Source organism: Mesoplodon mirus (genome assembly GCF_964341445.2).
Source record: "Mesoplodon mirus genome assembly, chromosome: 4".
Classification (NCBI taxonomy): domain Eukaryota; kingdom Metazoa; phylum Chordata; class Mammalia; order Artiodactyla; family Ziphiidae; genus Mesoplodon; species Mesoplodon mirus.
In genome coordinates, this window is record NC_138979.1 from 50289234 (window position 1) to 50314973 (window position 25740).

The 25740-nt window shown below is 35.9% G+C and overlaps 1 protein-coding gene across 3 annotated transcripts; it reads right to left on the reverse strand.

Annotated features, from left to right (window-relative positions):
* Positions 1-882: 882 nt before the first annotated feature.
* On the reverse strand, positions 883-25661 carry BNIP2 (BCL2 interacting protein 2). 3 transcript variants are annotated; one of them, XM_082618486.1, is made up of 12 exons: positions 25463-25661; positions 20563-20610; positions 18865-18971; positions 17678-17745; positions 17015-17191; positions 14999-15175; positions 11340-11442; positions 10547-10678; positions 9107-9193; positions 8891-8989; positions 8126-8161; positions 883-5517 (listed from the first exon to the last, which is right to left on the reverse strand). In XM_082618486.1, the coding sequence occupies exons 2-12, from the start codon at positions 20578-20580 to the stop codon at positions 5466-5468; spliced, it is 1056 nt and encodes a 351-aa protein (XP_082474612.1). In that variant the 5' UTR covers positions 20581-20610; positions 25463-25661; the 3' UTR covers positions 883-5465. The 3 variants fall into 3 exon arrangements, with proteins under 3 accessions (XP_082474612.1, XP_082474614.1, XP_082474613.1); XM_082618488.1 differs by lacking the exon at positions 20563-20610; XM_082618487.1 differs by lacking the exon at positions 8126-8161.
* Between the last annotated feature and the right edge of the window lie 79 nt (positions 25662-25740).

Below are 25740 nucleotides of genomic sequence, written 5' to 3' on the forward strand. Positions count from 1 at the left end.
TAGGCCCGTGAGCCCCGCCTATTCCTGCTCCCGCCAACCACTCAAGTCTTGCGAGAGGGGAGGGATGTGGAGAGAGGAGGAGCGTGGGGCCGCAGTTTTCAAGCCTCAGACCGCTGAACAGGTTTAGCTCCTAAGTAATTCACCAGGTTCACTAAATCGTTAATAAGAGAATTACAATTTTACAGACTCTTCACTGTTAGACGCACAAGTAGAAAATGTAAGGCAGTCACATTTTATTTCTCAAGTGTGTTCAGCGTAATACTGTTGAAGACCCAGTAATACAAAATTGAAGACAAATTCTTAAGTTTATAGCCAAGTATTTCTTAACGAAACAGGGCGGCAATTCATTTAACCCTGCAAGCGTTTAGTTTGTGAATCACAGAATTTCAATTCGGGAGAATCTGTATTTAAAATTTATGCTTAATGCAAGACAAATACTTCAGTTTGTATTTGCGTTTACGTAATCCCAAACGGTATCCTAACTGGATTAAAGGCAGCAGTAATGTGCACAGCTGTTTGCCGTTAAGCAGTTGGAACAGTGATTAAGGAGTAAATGCAAAACAACTGCAACCAACTTGAACCTCTGCGCAGGTCCACAGAGTAAACAGGTTATTTTTTATGCCGTGTTTTCAGCCACTTATTGAACTGATTTCATTGGTGGATTCCCCATAACTAAAATAATTCTAAACTATGAAATACAAAGTGTGCTTATAGTTAAGATAATGTTTAAAATTGAAGCAGGATGAACTCTTCACCCCCTTGAATAGGAAGCAGCACCCAAACGACAGAAACAAAAGGTCTAAAACTATTTGAAAAGCTTACAAGATAAACTCTGTAAAAATTCAGTAGTGAAATGGGAGACAGAAAAATGTGGCAAATGAGTCGAAACCAAAACTTTACAATTAATTTATTTAAATTCATTAACGTTGCAAAAATACGATGTGCAACAAATCAGGACACAAGTTATTGTATTCCTAACAAGTCAGAGGAAAAGAAAATATTACATCTTCTTAGTAAATCAAGACCAACCTTAGTATTTCTTACAGGGACCACATCAACATCTTGCACACACAGTCTTCAGAACTGAATTTCTCTCACTGTAAAAGGAGAGCACTAGGCTATGCAACATTATCTGAACAGTGGTAAATGATCACAGTACATTAATTGTGTCTAAATGACAGCATGTGAATTTATGGTAAGAAAAATGTATTAATCTTTGAAATATATATCAAAGTGCATTAGTGTCTAGCGAACTCTGAATTGTGTTCCATGTGCCCCAAGGGCTGTGCAAGTCAGTGCCCTGAACACCACAAATATTTACTAGCTATTTTATGTAAATAAACTGTTTAAGGGGCATAACTCCAGAAAATTCAAATACAAAAAGTGCAGTAGAGTAGCTAATTAACATTATTTTCCAAGTTCCTCCTTAGCCACACTGAATGTGAAAACGCATAAAAATTTCAAAATGCAAATGTTTTAACCTCTTGTAGAATGTCTTATAAAATAGAATTAGAGAGATATTATAATAATTCTTTAGTAACATGAAAGCATTAAACTTTGATTTTCTTCTGGTGTTTGATGTGTTATATTAAGTGCTTCATGTAAACTTTTCATAAAAGTAGTTCTCAAAACATAAGAAATTAAGTAGATCTATCATATATAGCTGCAACAAAGTAACAGTTCTGTTCAAATTTTAGTGTCACTCCTTGCTGGTCAACACATTATTTTCAATTACCATTGAGAATTTTAAAGGATTACATTACTGGGACTCACCACTGATGTTTATTCTAATTCATTCAGGATCTTGGGATGGGAAGAGGGGGATGAAAGGCTCTCCAGGTAATTCTTCCTTACTATTAGAACATTGAGAATCTCCCACTTCTCTTACCAGCTGACCTTCTCATGCAAGTCTAAGTCCTTAACTCTTTCTCCCAGCAACTCAAATTACACAATCCCTGTTCCTACAAGATAAACTCTAACAGAATAGTTGGTCTAACTCTTAAGTACATTAATTCCTCTAGCTATCCCACCCTTCTGACATTTGTGATCCACTTCTCAAATAGCTATACAGGATGAGAAAAAAAAGGCATGAAAACAAAACTGAATGTGGTAGCCATATCTACCTATTTTCAGTCCATCTCCTCCTCCTCCTGTAGGAGCAATGTTAGCAATTTTCCACATATCACGTATCACACGGGCAAAAGGATGAAGCTACTGTCACCTTATACACAACTTTACCAATCTCATTAGGAAACTGGACATATCCTAACGCTAATTTTTAACTATCAATTGAAGAAATCTAAGAAGCCCCTTCTCCTTTAATTCAAACACTTTCAAATTCCCTGAGCAATCACATAAAAACAGCCAGAGTAACACAGTCATTTAAAAGAAGACTATCAAAAAAGCAGATTCCTTACCTTTTTAAATTCTGGAATTGCAGTTGAAGAAAGTCTAGCAACCTATATATACCTGTCAATCAGCAAATTTCAGTATTCAGTATAGTTACTAAAGAGTGATGTCCATTTTGGAACAATACATTAAATGTTTACCAGCTATGAATGTCAAAAGTAATGTAACCCTACACTTTATTCTGAGCATTGTAATTGCTGACCCTCCCTGTTTAAAACCTGCTTTTGTATGAAGAGACAAAGCAGAGGAAAATATGAATTTTCACTGTAAGTATTACCAGCCTTTGCCCCCTTCACTCCACAGTCTTATTCACATATTCTGTATGTAGCCTGCAGGTTTTCCTGATTGATACAAAAATGGTACCAACCGCTGCCATATACAGCACTTCCCTTAACAAGGACACATTCAGTGGAATCTTAGCTAACTCATTATCCCTTTATAGTTTTCTTTCTCTTACTTCCTTGTTTTGTTATCTTCCTTTCCAGGTCCTGCTAGGCCCTACTTGGAATCATATTTCTTTATACTCCCGCCACCCCCAGTTAAAGACTATTAAGCTTAAACTGTGGGATCAATATAGTGTCTTCCCTTGGTGCTAATAAGGAATATGACCAAGCAGAACACAATCAGATTACTTTATAAGAGAAACTTTTGACTAAAAAGAGGCACTCAGAACCCAAACACAACAAAAAATAGTGGCATAAGCATCAAATTAAACAAGTTAGAACCATGATCCCAGCAGAAAGATAAAATAACACAATTATATGTACTTTCACCTCAATCAGTAATGGAAAATCAAAACTGAATGATATGGGGAAAATGTCACATAGCTAGTAATTACAAATAACCAGTTTAATAAATGCTTTTCCTCTGACCTACTTGTTATGATCTTAAGTCTCATAGCTATGAAACATTACGGGGCATGTCCCCATACCAGATTTCATCTAGGTATAGGTTAGAACAGGTATTCTTTTAAATCTAGTGATTCACAGCACATCCCTTTGGTTATATCCCAAATGTTATCACTGTTCCCTCTAAATTTTAATGTTCTGATAGAATATAGGCTACCTCTACTTTAAAAAAATATGTAGGAAAATGCACCACTTTTGTAACGAGTTGTATCTATAATCAGGGACAATGCCTGCAAATGCAAAAGTCAATAAACAGTAACGTGTTGAAATTGAAGAACTGGGTACTTAAATGTGGAGGAAAGCCACCTATTTAAAAAGCTCAGCCAGGTTTGACTGAGACACAAATTTATAGATGCAAGACTACTTTTACTGATGAAAGGTCACTTAAAGCACTCTACAAATATAGACTCTAATCACAATTAAATTCAATATGATCTTTTATTCGTAAATTCAGAAGGAATGCCTAAACTGTTACTGTTAGTTTGCTTTTTTGAACACAAAGTATTTCTAAGATCTGAGCAAGCAATAATGGCTTTAGATTTATTGACTATAATGACATTAGTTCAGGATCTGCCTACAGCAGCTGGATCCAAGTGAAGTCAGGAGGCTGCTAAGGAAAGTCTCATCCTGGGAATCCTCCAGCATCTGCCATAATTGGACTTGGGTTACTGTGTCAAGTTTACGACTGAGGAGGACAAAAAGTAAAGGAAATTCTCTTTTGTAATAGAAAACTTTACACTAAAAACAGCAATGATAAAAGCCAGTCTAGGATAGAATAAATCCTAGAGGTTTAGCTCCTGCACCTCAATTTTACTACTCTTTTGTAAATTACCTTATAAGAAGGGCTGGAGTGTGGTGTGACCCTTAAATCAGGCAGGTCCTAAGTTTACCAAATGTATAAGTCACACAAGTATATGACACAGTATTAGACCAACCTGTTGTTTTTGAATGATTTTTGGGTAATTAAGTTCTATCTGGGGCATAAATACAATTTCAATGTAGAGTCAAGGTACTTACCAAATTAAACAAGGAGTTTATATGCTTACACCAAACGCAAAACACCATAATATGATGATGCTCTAAGACTTACAAAATAACTTAATTTACAGTACTGTCAACATAATTCAACAGAAAATGGGAAAACACACCTTATCTGACTGTGTCAAACACCTGATATAAGAGCATTTTGGTAAAGTGCCCACATTGAAAGTAGTTAAAAAAGCAGCCCCTATTTTCTAAAGAAAAGTAGTGACAGTGAATAACTCATCACATTCTCTGAATATTACACTGCACTCACACAAATTCAGGAGAGTGATACCCTGGACACACAGCTTATTTCACATTAGTGAACAAACCTAAAACTTTTATGAAGTTCTGACTTTTGGCCAGAAGATAAAATGTCTGATATATACATATATACAAACCCCAATTCTTAACCTCTTAAATTCTCTAATTCTAAAAATGGCTTTTTGACTTGTCTTTATGTTTAAAAAAAAAAAAGTGTGCAATACACTTGTATTTGTGTCTGAATTAAGAAATAAATGTTAAGTGAGAAAAAAACTCAGAATGGTACTAATCTACTTAGATTATGTATATGACCTTTGGGTATTCATGAGAACCAGTTTAACTGTCCCTCACTTTATGAGCATATTTTCTAAGTGACCAGGAAGTGTATTTAACCATTTACAAAAACAAAAATTTTAACATGCATTTTACAAAATCATGGTCTTATTTACCTGCATATTCTTCCATAAGAAAGGTATACATTAAAAAATATTGCTCAAAAACATAAAAATATATATTATCTCTTTCCTTTTCCATTTAGGCATATAAATATTTTACTGAAGAAAATGCATCATTTAATAAACAAATGCAAAAACTGCTTTATATAAAGTGTGGTTCTCTGCTATTTAGCAATATAAAATATAAAATGATTACAATATAATTAGCTAGTAAAGAGCTAAATTCAAGAGATCTGCAAACCAGTACAGCAGTGAACAGTCCCTTATACAAAAGTCCATTAAGAAAAAGTCAAGTCAGTTTTGTAACAGGTTACATAAAAATCAGGACCAATAAATGCATTATAAATGCAAAAAAGCACTGCTTCATCAGCACATTCTTCAGTCGTGTTTGGACTAGATGCCAAACTTACTGTTCACTTTTCGGTTCATCTTGTTTTCCATTAAGCTCTTGATCAACTCTGTTTAATGAAAAACAATATAGATAATAAGATAACAGCAAATGAACAATTCTCTTTCTAAAAATAATGGCTAATTTTACCATAGATTATTATTCTGTTAAAAACAAAGCTTTGCAAAGAAGCAGACATAGTAAAAAGGTTACCAAACATTTTCCCAACCAGGAAAGATAATTTTTAAAGGCAAGAGGACACTGGCAAGAATGTGACTTGTTTTTTTTAAAAGATTGTAAGATACTTTATATACAAATGCATATAAACTTTATTAAAAGTTCAAATTACAACAGGCATATTAAAATGTTGAACTGTAGCATGGCTGAGGCAGGGAGCTAAGTGATCTGAGTGGCAGGAAAAATAACTCCCTCCAAAATGATGTTAACTGAAATATTTAAATGCCACTAATGCCATCAACTGATCAACTTTTAAGTTCAGTGGTAAAAGTACATATTTATGGGTGCCATAATTATTCTCCAAAATTTATTGGTACACTTAGAATGTGAATACTTTTTATTTATCTTGATAGTAAGAAGCCACAGAATTTAATAATCAGAAGTATCTAGATGTAGATTAAAAATATGACTGGATCAGGAGTGGGATGCATAGAGATCACATCAAAATTTAGGCAAGTGGGGATTAGAAGAATTATGTAATTACCACACAAAAATTATAGACAACCCTTCACAGATAATGTACAACAATCTCTTACTGTTATATTTGTATATTTATATTTGTAGTAGTTTGAATCACTGATGGAGGAGAGTTTAAAACAACTTGGTATGATATACGAAGATACTTTTCACACTTGTTTCCATTACTACAATCACCTGAACATTAGTGAGTCAGATCTAAAAGCCTTGGCCTGTGGTAAAGCCAGATTAACAACACTTTAAAATATTTTTTATATTGGTAACAAAAATTTGAAAGGTACATATTCTTGATAAGGCATGCAAAACACATCAATCTTTTCAACATGTGAAATATCGGTATGAACTAATTTCATAATCACTTTATTTTTAAACTCTGTTCAAATATTTTAACAGTCAACATCTACCTGGCTACACTTGCACTGAGTTATTTGAAACAAACATCTAAAACATTTAAAACTGCTATATTTCAGCACACTCACTTTTGAATCCTTATCACCAGTACTCATAGAAATTTCACCTTGGGTAATAAGCTCCCCCATGCAGTTTCTGTTAACTTGGTTTTAAAAACATGCCCTTCTATTTTTAAAACTTGAGTGTTACCCTTTTCAAGCTGACAAGGATTTATTATTTTTCAAGGCTAAAGAAATTTTGTACAAAAACTTAGAAGTGCCTAAAAGATATATGTAATGATTCTATTTAAGATTAAATGAAACAAAAGTTAAAAAAAAATCAAGATAAAATAATATTGGTAGGTTTCAAACAATACATTTAAATAAAAAGTACAATTCTACTTTTTTTCTGATGCCTAAGTTACTTAACTAAGAATTTTGTAAAAAGGCACAACATAGCAGATTTCATCAACAAAGGCAATTCATTTTGAAATCCATGAAGCAGCTGGCTTCAAAATATTCTACAATTATAGACTACATTTTAAACTTCAGCCACTTGTCTGGCAAATTCACACCAATGTCTTGAGAGGAACGAGAAATTAGCAAGATTTAAAATCACTGTCCTTATCTCTATCTTAAAATGTTTAGCTGTAAAGTGTCACATAGAAATGTAAAGCTATGACTCTATCACATGGTCAACAGAATTCTTGCTCATCAACAGAGCCAAAATTTGTTCAAAGTTAAGAATATTCCAGCTCCAGTTCCTTACAATGGTCCAAATGGTAACTACATACAAATCTCTCACCTTAACTCTTATGAGACTGTATCAAACTGTTTTGCTAATTTAGTTGTTAATATTTTAAAAATCCATTAACAAGTTAGATCTAAATCCTATAATTTTCTAAATTACTATATAAAATGGTAACTATTTTATACACTTGCCTTTCATCTTCTATGCCAAGATATTAACAGATGACAGTTTGTTATGCTCAAAGCAGAAGTATTCAAAATTAAATTAAAGATGGAAAGCAGAGTGTTTAACTATTAAATGGTACATTGAACTTTTAGGTATTTTATCACATGTAGAATTTGACTAGTTAGCAGGCCATTTAAGCATACAAGAAAATCAATGTTGGTTAGCCAAAGAATATGTGCATTGCAAATATAATCATCAACCCCAGGGGGGAAAACTGATACATTAAAAAAGTGCATAAATATTTCAAAAGCACAAGTTAGAGATTTAAAGTATGGTGAAACTGGTAAGGTATTATAAATAATTGGTTTTCCAAATAGTATTCTTAGGAATTTACTGTCAGTATTTATACCAAAAGCAGGGAGGAGGAGGTATGGTCTTTATTTTGTAACTGGCATTATTATGGTGTTAAAACAGAGTGAATCCAAGCCATACTCAGCATCAGGAACTTTGGATTCACTCTATATTTGAATCCTGGGGTATATTTATATTTACAAATGCTATTATCTTTGTCTACGAGCTAACCAACCAATAAGGAAGAGTTAGTCTGTGCAATGCAAATGGACTAGTCTAGATGCAACCCAGTCAAGGTGTGCATATACCTTTTCTGTTTCTTTTTTAACTTTTCTTCTTCATACCTTGGTAGGGAAGAGTTATTTTAGTAAACATACATGTTATGAAGATGAACAAAAACTCAAAAAAAGGCACTAAAAATAAACTCGTAAGTTTGCAGGCAAACCCAAAAATATTTAACATACTATACAGGAAGTCAGAACTGACTTAAGAAATGTGGTTTTGACACATTCAACAGACTAAAACCTCACATTAATAGAACAAAGAAACATTTTTCTATATTATAGCACTGTGATACTCAAGTATTTATGTTAACAGTGTTCTACCAATTCCTTTTAGAAGTTAGAAAGTGAATTTGGTAAACAGAACAAACTCCAGCCACTGGAAAGTATTAAGGTTAGACTGATATAAATATTTTACTTCCCTAATAATATTATTTGATGCCATGACAAGCTTACTCAAATCTGGAGACTAGCATGTTCAAGTCTGGAGAATGTTCCTTAGTACTAACCAATCAAGAAACCATCTCTTAAGACTGTAACTATCTTTAAAAATATAAATGAACCAAACCAGAAACAATTCCTCCTCCTCAACTGATAGCCTGAAGAAAATGGTGACTTATGGGGAAAGTGTTGGGAAGTGTCTTCTTTCCCCTTTTCTTTGTTATAAAAACAAGAGCAGTTATAAAATAATTATAATATATGAAGGGAGAAAGAATGGGTACTGAAATATTTACCTCTTGCACATCAAAATATAAAGATCCAATACAATTAAAGAAATGAAACAAAACATACTGTTTTATGCATTCTGGTATTCCAACATATTCCATGGGGACAAGTTCCGCTAGTTCTGCCAAATTAAAGACGTATCTAATTTTTTGGCTGAATTTTGAGCTATGGAAGGAAATAAAGATAATTACCTTAATATTTCTGACCAAGAGAACTGACAAGAAATTCATACAAGGAGTCTGTGGGGGTTTTTTTAAGAGTCAATGGTTCTCAGAAAATTACCTAATAAATGGTCTTGTAACAGCCAGAAGTGTTCTGATAAACCAAGAGGGATGTACAATGATTAGAGACTTTAGGTTTTTCCGTAACCTGGAGTTTAAAAAAAAAGGAAAAATTTAAAAGTTCTACAAATTCTAATGCTAGAAGAAAAGCTAAGACATCAGTAAGTATGTGCAAGTCTATACAAAAAATTGAAAAAAATCCTCATTCAAGAGTTGTCATTTGGATATGATATTCCTAAAGACAACAAAAGATAACAAACAAAAGAAAATGCACTCCTGAATTCCAATGGTCCTTCCCACTGCCACGAAATGAACTCTACTTCATTTGCCTAAATTTATGTCCACAGTGTAGCCTGTTATTAAATGTCTCCTAGTAGACATTCACTTGTCTTCAAGACTGTCAACCAGGGGTAGAAGCCAATACTGAATATAGAAGTAAGCTCTTCTCATTTTTCAGGATGGAGGGGAAACTGTTATTAATTTCTTCAACACCATGAAAGGCACTGGGCAGGCAGAAAGGTGAGGGGAGAGATCACCACAGGAACAGGCAACATGAATCAGATCTAATGTATTCTTATGGAGTCTAAAATTTTGATTAAAAGTTAAAAGCATTATCCTAGACAACTTAAAATGATGAAATAGGGCTTCCCTGGTGGCACAGTGGTTGACAGTCCGCCTGCCGTTGCAGGGGACGCGGGTTCGTGCCCCGGTCCGGGAAGATCCCACATGCCGCGGAGCGGCTGGGCCCGTGAGCCATGGACGCTGAGCCTGCGCGTCCGGAACCTGTGCTCCACAACGGGAGAGGCCACAACAGTGAGAGTCCCGCGTACCGCAAAAAAAAAAAAAAAAAAAAAAAAAAAGATGAAATAAAAACTGCTGTTTTTATCATCATATTTCACACTTACAGTGATGACTAAGTATTTTTAAAAAAAAATCACAAGAACCAGCCAATGTCATGTTCAGGTATGAAGAGAAACCTGTTACTGGATCTGAGTTGATGAACCTAGTTTGAATTAGCTGTGGTCAAATCAAACCAAATAGAGGATCAAAATTCCTTCCATTAGCACGGATGACTAACTCCCAGGAGAATACATTTCTAGATCTCATTCCAAAGAAAGATTACGCCTAAATAAGCGTCTTAAGTAACAAAATATACTAAGCACTATAAATGAGGCAAAATCCAGAATGTAATAAAATAGGAAATGTACTAAATTCTCCATCCTTTCCCAAAATGTAAATTATAGGAAAATGTTTGATGTGGTACAAAGGAGAAATAAAGAGCTATTTTATAAGTTTGAAAATAGAAACTTACTATGAAATTAATAAATGTAATTTCTGAAGAAATACATGGTGACTTTAAGTGGCAACAGAAAATAAAATTTAATCTAATAGGACATAATAAACATTATTCAGATTAGCTTTCCACTTGCATTTACAATACCTTCTATCAATTTGTTGATAGCATTTCCTGAGCCATCCCAGACTGGGCATTTTTCTTCGAGTTGTTGCACCATTTAAATAAACGATCATGTAGTTTTCTGCTACTAACAGCTCCAAAGTGCCAATAACGTACCTGTAAAAATAAAGTCTTAGAAACACTGCTATGCAGAACCAAACCAGGTTATCCAAATAACGCAATTCCCTTCAGTGAGAGCAAAAATTTTAAACAGCATTAGTTGGTATTATGGTTATTTAAAGAAAAAAAGTTCTTTTCTTTTAGAAATACATCTTAAAATGTTTATAAATGAGATGATGTCTGGGATTTGTTTCAAAATTATGTCATGGGGAGGTATTTGTGGGAATAAAGTATAAACTGATAATTGTGGAACTGGGTGATTGTTACACAAAGATTTAATATACTTCTCTCTGCCTTTGTATATGTTTGAAATTTTCCCCAATAAAGCACTTAATGTGTCCTCAAGTGTAAAATGAAGTTGGAACACATAATCTGTAATATCTCTTCCAGTTTTAAAATGACAATTCTTCTGTTGAGTTGGAAAATGGATAGTTTTTATAATGCCAAGGGAGAGACTTAAGGAATCAGAACTAGGATTATTTATATTGGGTTGGCCAAAAAGTTCCCTCAGGTTTTTCTGTAACATCTTATGGAAAAACCCGAACGAACTTTTTGGCCAACCCAATAATTTCTACCCAGCTAAATAAAGTTCCCTTCCTTAAACTGGAGATCGAATGTACTCAATTCTGTCCAAACATTTTTGTGATGATCTACTTACTTAAAGAGATTGTCCATCAGGTATCTATAGTTAGGTTGACCACTTTCAGGCATAAAACAGACAGCAAACACAACAATGGCATTTAATCCATCCCCATAATATCCTGAAAAAGAAACCAGCATGATTATACTCTGAAGATTTTTCAGGGGATATCATTTATGGTTGATAAATTACAGTGGTGCATGTTCCACACATTTCTGAATCAAAAAGTATGGGGTTTTTTTGTTCTGACCCTGTATAGTCTTAAAGAGATCTTTAAATCCTCTCTTCTCAAAAAGAGAATAAAATGTAAAGAGGAAAGAGTGGGCATAAAAACCAGAAATCCACTTAAATTAGCATACTGAGAAAGCTGCCTTATTTTAGCAAGTAGGTAGATAATAATCCAACCAGATACAACATCTGCAATAAAACATTCTTATGCAACTTCTGCTTAAAGTAGTTGCTCTTTAAAAAATAGTTTTACATTCAATGTCTAGCATTTTGTAGCTTTTAGGGTATTAAAAAGTAAGAAAAGATTATGTCTGACATAAGTCTAAGTGAAGAAAAACAGCACTAAAATATATGTTTTAATTACAATCTCTAAAATATAAATGTTTTAATTCTCATACAGATATTAAGCTGTAACCAGCAACAAATACTTCTGCTTTAACTTTCATTCCTATTGTTTACAAACATGCACTAAAAAGGAACATTTCAAGTACATTAGAATATTCACTACCTTGCTTAATCCCTTAGTCACAAAACACCTTGTGGTAACTCAATAGGATAAAATGGCCCTAGTTATTTTCTCCTAAAAAAATAAAGTGCTATTTCTCAAAAATATTAGGTTTAAACAATGAGGCAGGTCTCACAACTTGCTTCCAATGAACTAGATGAATTAATACATGTCTGTGGACTTCGTGATCCATATTATCCTGTTTTCTTCACTGAGTAAGACTAAATTAGGCAGAATAATGTAACTGCAAATATTCAAGAGATTTGCTTTCAGATGAATGAAGACTACAGAAATAAGCAGAATGCATTTGGCAGAGGGTAAATTAAGCAGAAATGACTATGTGAAAAAACCCATCTGCTTGACCTATGTGGCCCCCTGTCCTGAATTAGGAGGATTTCAGGTAGTATGGCATGCTCTATAGAGTTGTATTTTGACTACCACTAACATCCTGGTGCTATTTACACAGTGACTATGTAAACTTCTACATACAAGACAGTCAGACTGATAGATGTTATAAATGCACTTCATAGCTTTTCCCATTTGACTTGTAAATTTCTTAAGGAACAAAGCCTTATTTTTATATATTCCATAAATATGCAAAGTGGGTGTTCCAAAACAATGTGGAACGAACTAATTCTCTACTTTGTGGTAAAGCTAAATGATTTGTTCAGGGTTTTAAGGCAAATTAAGATTCATATTTTAAAGGGCTAGGTTGTATTTATAAGCACAAAAGAGTATAAGAACATTACCAGGGGACTTCCCTGGTGGTGCAGTGGTTAAGAATCCGTCTGCCAATGCAGGGGACACGGGTTCGATCCCTGGTCCTGGAAGATCCCACATGCCGCGGAGCAACTAAGCCCGTGCGCCACAACTACTGAGCCTGCGCTCTAGAGCCTGTGAGCCGCAACTACTGAAGCCCTTGTGCCTAGAGCCTGTGCTCTGCAACCAGAGAAGCCACCCCAATGAGAAGCCTGTGCACTGTAACGAAGAGTAGCTCCCCCTCGCTGCAACTAGAGAAAGCCTGCGTGCAGCCCAACACAGCTCCCCCGCCGCCAAGAACAAATGAATGGCAAAGACAAAAAAAAAAGAGTGTTCACAGCAGTTTTAATCATAATAGCTCTAACTGGAAAATAACTCACAAGGCCATCAAAATAGCGATGGATAAGCAAACCGGCAGTAACAAGGAATGAACTATGGATACATGCAACAACATGGTTAAATATCAAAATCATTATGCTGAGTGAAAGTAGACAAGAGTGTAAACTATGATTCCAGTTACATAAAATTCTTTAACAAGCAAAACTAATCATGGGGTAGGCATTAGAATAGTGGTTATTGGAGAAAGGGTATTCATTGAGAGGGAGAACCAGAGAATTTTCTGGGGCAATGAAAATGTTCTGTCTGTCTGGGGGTGTAGATTATAAGTGTATATGGTTATATGGGCAATCATCAAAATTCAGTGAACTGTACACTTAAGATTAGAGCATTTCTTGTGAAATAAGTCAGACAGAAGAATGACAAATACTGTATGTCACTTGTATCTGAAATCTAGAATAGCTGAACTCACAGAAACCGAGACTAAAATGGTGGTTACCAGGGGCTGGGGGTAAAGGGGAGATGTTGATCAAAGTACAAACTTCGAGTTAGAAGATGAATAATTTCTGGGGACTAATGTGCCACATAGTGACTATAGTTAACAATACTGTATTATGTACTTGAAAGTTGCTAAAAGAGTAGACTAGACCTTAAATGTTCCCACCACAAAAAAGAAATGGTAATTATGTGATGTGATACAGGTGTTAGCAAATGTTATGGTAGCAATCACTCGCAGTATATAATGTATCAGGGACTTTCCTGATGGTCCACTGGTTAAGAATCCACCTTCCAGGGACTTTCCTGGTGGTCCAATGGTAAAGAATCCGCCTTACAATTCAGGGGACTCGGGTTTGATCCCTGGTCAGTGAACTAGGATCCCACATGCTGCGGGGCAACCCGCGTGCCTCAACTAGAGAGTCTGCGTGCCGCAAACTACAGAGCCCATGTGCTCTGGAACCTGCGTGCCACAACTACAGAGCCCAGGCGCCCTGGAGCCTGCTCACCACAACTAGAGAAGAGAAAACCTGCATGCCACTGCTAGAGAGAAGCCCACGCACTGGAACAAATGATCCCGTGTGCCACAACTAAGACCCAATGCAGCCAAAAATAAATAAAATAAATAATAAAACTTTTTTTAAAAAAAAGAAAGAAAGAAAAAGAAAAAAAAGAATCCACCTTCCAACGCAGGGGACGCATTTTCGATCCCTGGTTGGGGAATTAAGATCCCATATGCCGTGGGGCAACTAAGCCTGCGCGCTCTAAAGCCCACATGCCACAACTACTGAGCCCGAGGGCCACAACTAAAGAGAAACCCACATTGCAACGAAAAAGCCCACGTGCTGCAACAAAAGATCCCACGTGCTGCAAGTAAGACCCGAGGCAGCCAAATAAATAAATAAATATTTAAAATATATATATATATATAATGTATCAAATCAACATATTTTACACCTTAAACTTATACACTATGTCAGTTTTATCTCAATGAAGGTGGAAAAAAAAGGAATATGCAGATGCTACAAAAAAAGGATTAGGGTAATCCACTGTATATAAATTATAAATGAATAAAAAAGGGAGAAAGTCCCAATTTAGGGGTATCTAGGGATAAGGGTGGAAGGAGACAGTTTTCACTGTACACTCTTACACCTTCTGAACTTACTGTATGCACGTGTTAACAATTTTTAAATGTTGGCTTTAGCCTTTTACTTCAAACCTGTTACATTTCTAAAAGGACATGATGTTTATTATGCTTTCAAAATTATGTAATACCTCAAAGGAGAGATTCTCTTAAGCATTCAGATTTCTGATATTGTGTTAAAAAATCTAAAAAATCTTTGGTAACCGTTACCTCCATGGCTAATAACTTTTTTATAGGGTTCAATTGCTTTCATATCAACCCTGTGGTCCTGTTCTCCAATTCTGAACATACGCCAGCGTCGTCCATCTTCTTTTTCCTCTGCTGCTGTATATTCAGTAATTGAGCCTTTCCTAATAACTTCAGTAGTCTTGGGTTTCGGAAGATCATCTATCAAAATAAAAGGTTTTTGAATCACAGATTATTATTTATAAAATAAAAATCAAATTACATGTTAACCACTTTACTATCTAATTAGATTGTTCAGAGAATTTTTTTATTATACCTTTTGTGGAATTTTATTTATTTTTGAACATTTTATTTTATATTGGAGTATAGTTGATTAACAATGTTGTGACAGTTTCAGGTGTACAGCAAAGTGATTCTTTTCCCATTTAGGTTGTTACATAATACTGAACAGAGTTCCCTGTGTGTGGAATTTTAAATATTTCTTCCGTAATAGAGGAAAAGGCTTATTCTTGATATAAGGCCATTTTGTTTTTGGAAATCATGGTTCTTTAACTTTTTTTGAATTGCTTAATTCAGAAAGGACCTAATCGCAGTACAACGTACATCCACAAATTCAGAAACGATAATTCATACAGCCATCAAAATCTTAGTACACTGGCCCTACAATGCCTTTCCAGATTCTATTTACAACATTGTCCTTGACAGACAGTTACCACTATAGGTTACTTAAAACAACTCTCTGGGAGCCAATGTTTTTTGTTGTTGAGCACATAAACTATTCCCCAAACATTATAATACCAGATAGAAAGTGGTTAACGAGTCAATGATTATTTCTCATTTGATCAGTCTTATAAAGCACAAAATTATTGATAATATTCTGAAGTGTACATGCAAAAGTCTATTTTAAATTGACATTAGTCAAAGCACAAGCACCAATGATTAGGTATAATTTACATTTTAAGATTGCACTTTAGCTGATTTTTAATGAAGCAATGATTTTTGAAATTTTAGTATCATAGTCCTTACCAAAAGATGGGGGAAGGGGAAACCTACTGTATGTTAGTTGTTTGTTTCCAAGACAAAGCTGTTAACGGAAAATATCCTTCCAGGAAATGACTACAGCAGCATTAAAGAAAGAAGAGACAAAACACATAGGCAGAAAACTATTTCAGTATCTTTATATAAAATATTGCTTGTTACCGGATTGCATACTGAACCAGTGAAACAGGGAAGAAAAAAGGAGCAAAAGATAACAGCACATTAAGGACCTTACTCTTTACTGCAGATAACATAACTAGTGATAAACACTGCTTTGAAATAAAAACCATTTTAAAGATGAACTAAACATATATAAATTATTAACAGCTATAAAGATACTGTAGACAGCAGTTATCTAATTAAAGAAAGCATCAAAGCAAAACACATGCCAATTCCTTTCAATTCCAAATAACTAATGATAAAGAATATAAGGGTGGAGGCTAGGAGAATACATTAATTCAAGGTAGTTGTTTACAAAGTGCAGCACTATCAGGCAAACCTATTTAAAAAAAAAAAAACACCCTAAAAAAAAAAACACTCCCTTCAGAACTCCCTCTCTGCAAATTCTTAACTACTTTTAGCACATTCCCTAAAGCATAAGTTTCTTCAAAGCTTTTCTTCTTAGTTATCTACTGAATAAAAGAACATGCCATAATTATCAAGCAATATTGGGAGCAACACGGAAACACATAAGTTTACAGCATTGGGCAATTAAGAAAAAAATAGAGCCACATGTGTAATCTACTATAAACAGTTTTGAAAGCCATCATATTCGGTGTTTAGTCAAATTTCATATCTTTGCAACAAATATATGAACTTTAGAAAGTATAACATTTCAACAAAATCCCTTAGCCATTGATTTTTTTCAACAAAATCCCTTAGCTGGTTTCATGATCAAGTTTTAAGTTTTTCCAGTTATCCTAATATGAAAATGCCACTATGTATGTATATAAACACGAACATTCATTAATAAAAATCAGGTAAAAATAATGAAACACTTACCTTCCCACTCAAATTCATTACTGTCCTCCGATGGTGTATCTAAGTCATCTAAGTCAATCTCCCCACTTTCATCCAAATCATCTGACAACACAGAGCCATCACTAGGATCCAGGGTTAGGCTAATGTCAGGAGCCATTAGTTTCTTTCTCACTTTATTGCCATTAACTTCTAGTGAGCCTGGAATGGGTAAAAAAAAAAAAAAAAAAAAAAAAGTGAAAGATATATTTAGAAAAAATGCTTAGATGTATAAACTGAATAAGAGAAAAACTTTAATCACTTTATTCTTGAGAAAATAACATTAAACACAATTCCAAAGCACTTATTTACAAACTTTGGATTTTGATCACTATTGCTTCTGTATCACAGCAAGGTGACACATCCCAGCAAGGATATGCCTTTTTAAATAACAGAAGCAGACCTTATAGTCACCTTTTACTATTAAAAATTATCTCCTCTCACCCCTTTAAGGTTGAAATTTCTAAAACTCAAAGGTATGTTTCTGGAAAGTATTCCAAAGCAATCCAAAAATGCTTTCCTAAACATTCAAATTACCCTTTGGCACCCTATGATGGAATAAAAACTGAGTATATTTTTTATCTTGACAAAGAAATGTGTTCAAAAAATAGCACAGTTAAAGTCTATCACTAAGTGTCAAGTTCTTACCAGGCTGACTCTCTGATCCAGTTACAGCTACTATATCTGCTTCAATACTATCATCTTCCGGTAAAGGTCTAGAACACACAGACACAATTTTTAATCCAGAAATTTAAAAAAAAGTTTTTGAAGTTCAAAGATCTATTAAAATAGCTTATAGAAACAATTATGTGCAAAACTGAATAAACCAATGTTTCTTAAGGTTTAGTAATTTACAAACCACTGTTAAAGAAAATTTTCAGACTGTCTGAATTGACTTACATATTTACATAAGCAACACATAAAAGTAGATATATATTCCTTATGTAACTGCTCTTAAATACAACTACAAATTAAAAAATCATTAATCTACAAAACAAATATACTTCAAATGCATGAATTTAATGTGATGCATGATACAATGTATAATGAAGCTGAACTGTCATTCACAATGGGAATATGGTAATGATGATTACATATTTTGAGCTCTACATTTCTTTATTACTATTATCATGCTATGCTATGCAATGAGTCAGTACTCTCACCAGCTGTCCATATTCCAACTGCTAAGGAACCTTCTTATGCACTGGGATGGTCTTCTGACCAAGATGACATGGAAGCATCACTTAAATATAAAGTCTGCCTTTGCTCTTTTTCTCTTAACCCAACTGGTGCCAATACAATTATAAACACAAATGCAAATGTGTCAAGGTAGCTTGCCAGATAACCTAGAAAGCTCTTCTTTGTTTACTTAACAAGCTTTTTCTGAAAATAAAAGCATACAACTTAACAATTCCTATAGACTTCTAAAGACCATCTTCCCCTAGAAACCCCTCAGTCTCTATTACTAGTATTAAATGAATACTTTGCAACACTGGGTTTCTTTAAGAAGCCCGATATTCATTTAGTAAGTCAGCAATCCCCAACCTTCTCGGCACCAGGGACCGGTTTCATGGAAGACAATTCTTCCACAGACAGAGGGGCAGTGGGGGGATGGTTCAGGCAGGAATGCGAGCGATGGAGCAGCACTGAAGCGGCAGGTGAAGCTTCACTCACTCGCCCTCCGCTCACCTCCTGCTGTGCGGCCAGGTTTCTAACAGGCCACAGACCGGTAGTGGTCCGTGGCCTGGGGGTTGGGGACCCCTGTAGCAAGTGACATCTCAATAAAGAAACTGTGAAGTTTTATTTATTTGTTTTCATTTAAAAGCATTGCTCACATTGGAAAATCTTCATCTTGCCATTCTTCCTTAAGTTCAACACCTTCCATCCTCAGCCTGGACTCAATGTCAACTACAAGCTCCTGATAATCCAGAGAGCCAAGGTCCTGTAAAAAAGAAAAAAAAATTTATAGGCTTATTTTTCACTTTATCTGCTGAAAAGATGCAATAATCTTATACCTTAGTTCATACTTCCACCCTGATCATGAAATAAATTTAGTTGGTTGCAACTACAACTTTTTCCCCCCAAGAATTAGAACAGAAAACAGAGTGTATATATTCTAGTAATTACTGTTTGTAATAAGGGTATTGTGCAGTGAAGTACTTGCTTCCATTTGCATATATGCATGTGTGCCCCAGGACATGATTTAAAATTTATTAGGTACTGTAAATTATGTCAAAGCAATTTGCAGGATGGGGGGCACAAATAATAAAAGTAAATAAATATATGCTCTATTCTACACCCATAATTAAATTTTCTGTCCTTTGGAGAGAGGTTAATTCTAGAAATTGAACACTAGGTAAATAGCATTTAGACTCGCTTGATTCAGCAGAGTCCAAGTGGTGTACTGTCTCTTATATTACTTCTCTACAGTTCCAATGACATAATTCCTGAGCCACTTAAAGAAGGCTATTCAGTACCTGTCCAGTAAATGAATTATGCTACGTTCTGATTTGCTTCATATCTATAATAAGCTTTTCTCATGTAGTTTAGCATGAGTTTTCAGACACTGAATTTAGTGAATATTTCTATTCACGCAACTCCATGTTTTAACTTAGTTTCAGTTTTTCCGAGAAAGGATGTGGGTGTCACTATCCTCAGTTTACAAAATGAAGGATCTAGAGTTTGATATGGTTGATGGAATAAGAAATACAGGTTTAAGTATATTATTTAAGAAGTCATTAACATCAACTGGTTAACAGTGCAACAAAAATCATGACAACTTTAGGGGGCAAGAGGTATAAACGGAATATCTAGTTCACTTACATTAGAATAAGTCAATAGATGTCTAAAGGTATCTTTTAAAAAAGAAGTAAAACATAGATGTCTTAAGAGATAGAAAGTATTACTAGTTAACACTAGCAGTTTTAAAACAAAGTTAAAAGTGGCTGACACCAGTGGAAGAAGAAATAAGGTGGGAGGGGGAGAAGATGCTATTCATGGTAAATCCTTCTAAATTATTTAACTTTTAAAACCATGTATGTATAACTTGTGGTCATATTTTATGGTTGCCTTATCTGCTGTGTCATTACAACATTCAAGAGATACACAAAGTTGTACCAAAAAACCCATTATGTTCCAGAACAACAACAACAAAATTACATTGGAAATTTTCTAAAGTGTTAGATTTCACATAATAAACTAAATTCATATCTCTGCCAAGACTGGGAGGCTCTTTTCCCAGTTTGAATTCTTACTTATGCTCAAGAGATTTCAAACATTCTCAAAAGGTCTAAAATTTTGAGGAACCACTTGCAAACAGAAAAAAGCAAATGCTGTCTTTTCTTCACCAACATGTTTGCTGGGAAAAGTCAGTTAATTTATACATAGGAGTAAGGCATTTTTAATTCTCCGGGAAAAACTGAGCCAGGCAATTTTGAGAAATGAGTGGAAAACACACTTAAAATATAATAATCTTGACTTATTTAGCAGTTTCTCTGTTTCTGATACATAACCTATAAAGTAATCTGACACACCTTCAAGGACCACTTCATAGACTGTTCTCTGACAGCAACTCTTACTCTCTGTAGAGAGGAAAACAAACAAAAAAGGGATACCTACTTTAACAAATAATTTTCTATTTAGAACACAGAATTATTAGAAAAGACCCCCAAATTATGATCAATAAAACCCAAATACTTAATACTTATTACTCTAGAATTCATGTTCAAGTGAGACTGCAGCATTCTATTACTAAAGGTTGAACACTGACAGTCTATTCCAACTTTTATAACTTTTTTTCTTTTTTGGCTGCGTTGGGTCTTCATTCCTGCGCACAGGCTTTCTCCAGTTGCAGCGAGCGGGGGCTACTCTTCGTTGAGGTGCACGGGCTTCTCATTGCAGTGGCTTTTCTTGTTGCGGAGCACAGGCTTCAGGAGTTGTGGCTCACGGGCTCTAGAGCACAGGCTCAGTACTTGTGGCACACGGGCTTGGTTACTCCGTGGCATGTAGGATCTTCCCAGACCAGGGATTGAACCCATGTCCCCTGCACTGGCAGGCGGATTCTTAACCACTGTGCCACCAGGGAAGTCTCTCAACTTTTAAATTCATTACACTTCTCAGTGTTTTTTCAAATCTTTGATACTCACTATGAAGTGAATTAATGTTTTTGCCTAGACTTAATAATCAGAGCTTTCATTATTTAGTTTCACATTTTTACTGGGTGTTGGAAAAATATTAGGATGTTCTGAGTATCTTTTTTCAAATACCCCACATACTCAGAAAAACATTTAATATTTCAAAAATATAAGCAGTGACTGGAAGTTGCTACCACTATAGTCCCAACATCTAGCACAGTGTCCAGCACATAATGAGTCTTTAAACATTAGTTAAATTTAAAAATAAACATTTAATTGTAAGGTTTAGCACTGAATAGTAAGCATTTGTTTTGCTCAACCTCTTAAGCATTTTTTTCTAATTAAACTACATAAATAGTCTTCCTGTTAAGTTTTACCCCTCAAAAAGAGCTGTGAAAATACTTGGGGCAAGCTACATACAAGCAGTGTCTATTTCTGTTGGTAAAATTATTCCTTGTTTGTAAGAGAAAATACATACCTTGTGAAATTCTAAAAGATAAACCATGTCTTTTAGCTGCTTTACCACGTGAACAAGTCAACGACGTGAAAATACTTCTCTAGACACAGACAGCCAGAGTCTGTCAGCTCATTTAGCTGATTCATTCAACTTTTACTTTAATATCATTGAGTCATATGATGTTAATACACCCCAGCATATGGACATGGATATTTAGTTTGGGGATAATTAATTAAGCTAGTTAAACGAAACCTAGGAGGAGAGAGAAATACAGATTCACTCTTAACCATTTCATCACAAATTTTAGGGGAAAAGTACACTAGGTAAAGTTTAAATGACAGAGAGAGGACTGTTCTTAGAAGTACATTATCAGTAGCTGTAAGAACAGGAAACAAGAAAGGAGCAATATAAGCACAACTACTCTGAAGGAAATCAGGATACTGCTGATTCACAAGTTAATCGCGGCTGTTTCCCGTTTTTTGTTCATTGATTTGGTAAATCAGAATGGGGAAGTAATACTTTAAGATGCCAACTGTTAAAATAACCAAATGCAACAGGAATACCCTGATTTCTCAACAAATGTGTTGTAGCGGTGGCACATCATTACTTATGCCAGTTAGCAGTGGAGGTCACAGAGACAAATTCAAAAACAGTAGATGACCTAAGTGAGGTGTGGTGGTAAATTCAACCAAGATGAAAACGGGGATTTCCCCATGCAGCCTAACAATTAAGCAAAAATTAAATATTAAGATCATATTTAGAACTGCCTGAATTATAACTTACAATTTTACGTGACAACTTTACTATTATGTAGTTTAACCTAGATGCTGGAATAGGTGCTAATAACCAACACGTATGCTGAAATCAATGTGGCGAAAGGAAATGTTTAGGCAAGGCTTTCACATCCCCATTTAAAGGAAAGGGCTTCATTCTAAATATTTATGTTCACTTTTTCCTAAGAAGCTGGGAATACCGGTAGCACTACAAGAAAATGCTCTAGGCCAGCCTATGTGTTTAGGAAGGTCACCAAAACACCTGTAAAAATCCTATATGCTTGTCATTGTTTCCTTGAGAGCAGAGTCGTGCAGGTTTTTAAGAATGAAATGACACAAAGATATCATCATATCGCCTCACACCTTAGAACGGCTATTATCAAAAAGACCAGAAATAACAAACGTTAGCGAGGATGAGGAGAAAAGGGAATCCTCGATGGGAATGTAAACTGGTGCAGCCACTATGGAAAACAGTACGGAGGTTCCTCAAAAAATTAAAAACAGAACTCCCATATGATCCAGCAGTTCCACTTTTGGGTATTTATCAGAAGAAAATGAAAACGTTAACTGGAAAAGATATCTGTACCCTCACATTCACAGCATTATTTACAATAACAAATATATGCAAGCAACCTAAGTGTCCATCGATGAATAAACACACACACACACACACACACACACACACACACGCACGCAAAGGACTATTATTCAGCTATTTAAAAAAAACTGCCATTTGCAACAACATGGATGGGCCCTGAGGGCATTACGCTAAGTAACATAATTCAGACAGAGAAAGACGAACACCATATGATCTCACTTATGTGTAGAATCTTTAAAAAAAAAAAAACCAAAAAACAAAAAAAAACAGAAAAAAACCCAAAACCCCCGAAACCAAGCTCATAGATACAGAGAACATACTGGTGGTTGCCAGAGGTCGTGGGGTGGGAGGTGGGTGAAATGGATGAAGGGGGTCAAAAGGTACACACTTCCAGCTATAAAATAAGTCAGTCCTGGAAATGTAATGTACAGCATAGTGACTATAGTTAATAAAACTGAATTAGATATATGCAAGTTGCTAAGAGAGTAAATATTAAAAGTCCTCATCACAAGAAAAAAAATTTTGTAACTAAGTTTGGATGTTAAGTAGACTTATTGTGGTGATCATTTTGCAATATATTCAAATATCGAATCATGATGTACACCTGAAACTAAAAAAAAGTCATGTCAATTATATATCGCAATTAAATGTAACACCCTATCAGAAATGTTAACGCAAAATTCAAGAGAAATTACAATAGTGCTGTTTCTCAAAATTGTGAAGATAAAGCACAGGATAATTATGCCAACTATACAAGGTACATTATATTATCAGTATGCAGAACGTACTGGAAATGCTCTGAGACCTTTAAGAAGATTAAAGTCTAAAAACTGATCTGTAACACTTTGCTGTGGAGTTACAAATATTGGATGTAACATAAAATTATAACTTTGGAATATTATTATCATCACATTATACTAGCACTCTGCTTTATAGGATGCAAACTTCACATAGCATCTTTTGATCCACTATCAGCCAAAGTTAAATTATCGGATCTGGCTATCCATATACTTCCTTTCTTAGGTGCCTTTCTCCACCACTGCTCCTTCTACGAGCATTACACCAGAAGAAGGAAGAGAACTACTTTCCCAAAGAGTGCTTTTCCCCTTTACTAACCACTTGTACATCCATCATCTCATGCATCCCACCCAAAAACTTTGTGTCGTATAAAACACTGATGTTATTATCCCCATTTTATCTTATATATGAGGCAAATAACACTACATTTTGGTTTCCATATTAGACCTAGACTGTTTCTAATACAGCATACCGTCTCCAGTTCACTGGCAACTTTCTACAGAATAAGGCTGCAATGCCAGATTTGGCTACGCTTAGCTTCAAAGGTCCTGTAATGCCTAAAGACTACGATAGCACGGACTTATGATGATCTAGTTCAAGCCCCATGTTTGCAGAAGTGGACCTGTCATACTTCCTGTCTAAACCCAACAATATTAGGCTGCAATAGAGGAGATCATGAAAATCAAAAAGAGAGTATGGAGAAAATGTAAAATGATAAGAACTAAGGAGGAGATATGCAAAATCCTAAGAAAACAGTCTGTAGGGTAACTAGACACGGTAACTTCAGTTATAATTTTGAGGAAACAACACCCATTTACAAATGGCAGAAATTCTTATATAATTTTAGAGAAAAAATACGTTTAATTTTAAAAATTAAGTAATTAAGCATTAGGAGAAATAGCCTGATTTTTTTTTAAGTGCGAAAAAAAAAAAAACCCACCAAAACACAATCACACTTCATTGAACTAACTATATGGAAGGCGCTACGACTACCTAGATGACAAAAGCCGTGCTCTCAAAGAGCTGCCCAGAACAGGGAAGACCAAGGGAAAGTTTCAAAGCAACGTAACAGACCCAAATACATTTCTGATTTAATAGGAGTTGCTCTAGTAGATCTCCAGTAGCATCAAGAAACTCAAACCACTTTTGCCAGGTACGGAAGTAAAAGGCAAGTGTCTGAATCCACGCAGGAACTGGGCTTTTCACATATCAAGGTCCACTAAAGCCCTGATTACAAATGCCGCTTCCGTGTCTATATTCCCCGAGGGTGTGGAGCACATTGGACGTCCAAGTTTCTTTGTTCTGCACCAAGACCAACGCTGGTGACAAATAAGGGACCAACGTGGCCCAGTCACTGCCCCCAGAGCGGGGAATGTGCAGAGGGGCAGAGAAGAGGGCACCACCCCTACAAACGGAAAAGGGGTGGGAGAAGCGGGGGGGACGCAAGGGTGGCAAAAAGCAAACAGAAGCCTGGCCAAGGGCGGGGGCCTAAGCGGGGCGGGGATCCGGGAAGCGCCTCCGGGCAGTTTCCGCGGCGCCTCCTACAGCGGATACCGCTCTGGGCTCCTCTGTCGGGCGGTCCAGGATACGCGCCCCTCGGACGTCCCCACCGTCCACCCCAGGGCTGTTCCCAGCTCAGACCCGCCGTGCCCAGCCTTCCCGAGTCGCACTGACCCCGGAGGAACCCTTGGCCTCCTCGTCTTCTTCGCCCCTCCAGGCCGGCGACGCAGGGCTGACGGCCAGGTCGCAGAAGGTAGCGCCGAGCGGAGCCCGCTCCCCTCCGACGGTGAGACCCAGGCCCAGTCCCTCAGCCACAGCAGCAGCGGCAGCAGGCGACCCGGACGCAGAGAGCGGCTCCGGCGGAAGTGACAACATCCCGATCTTCTCCAGACGCCGCAGCTGGCGGAAGCCGAGGCGGAGCCGTGGCTTCTTCGGGAAGCCTCAGGGTCCCT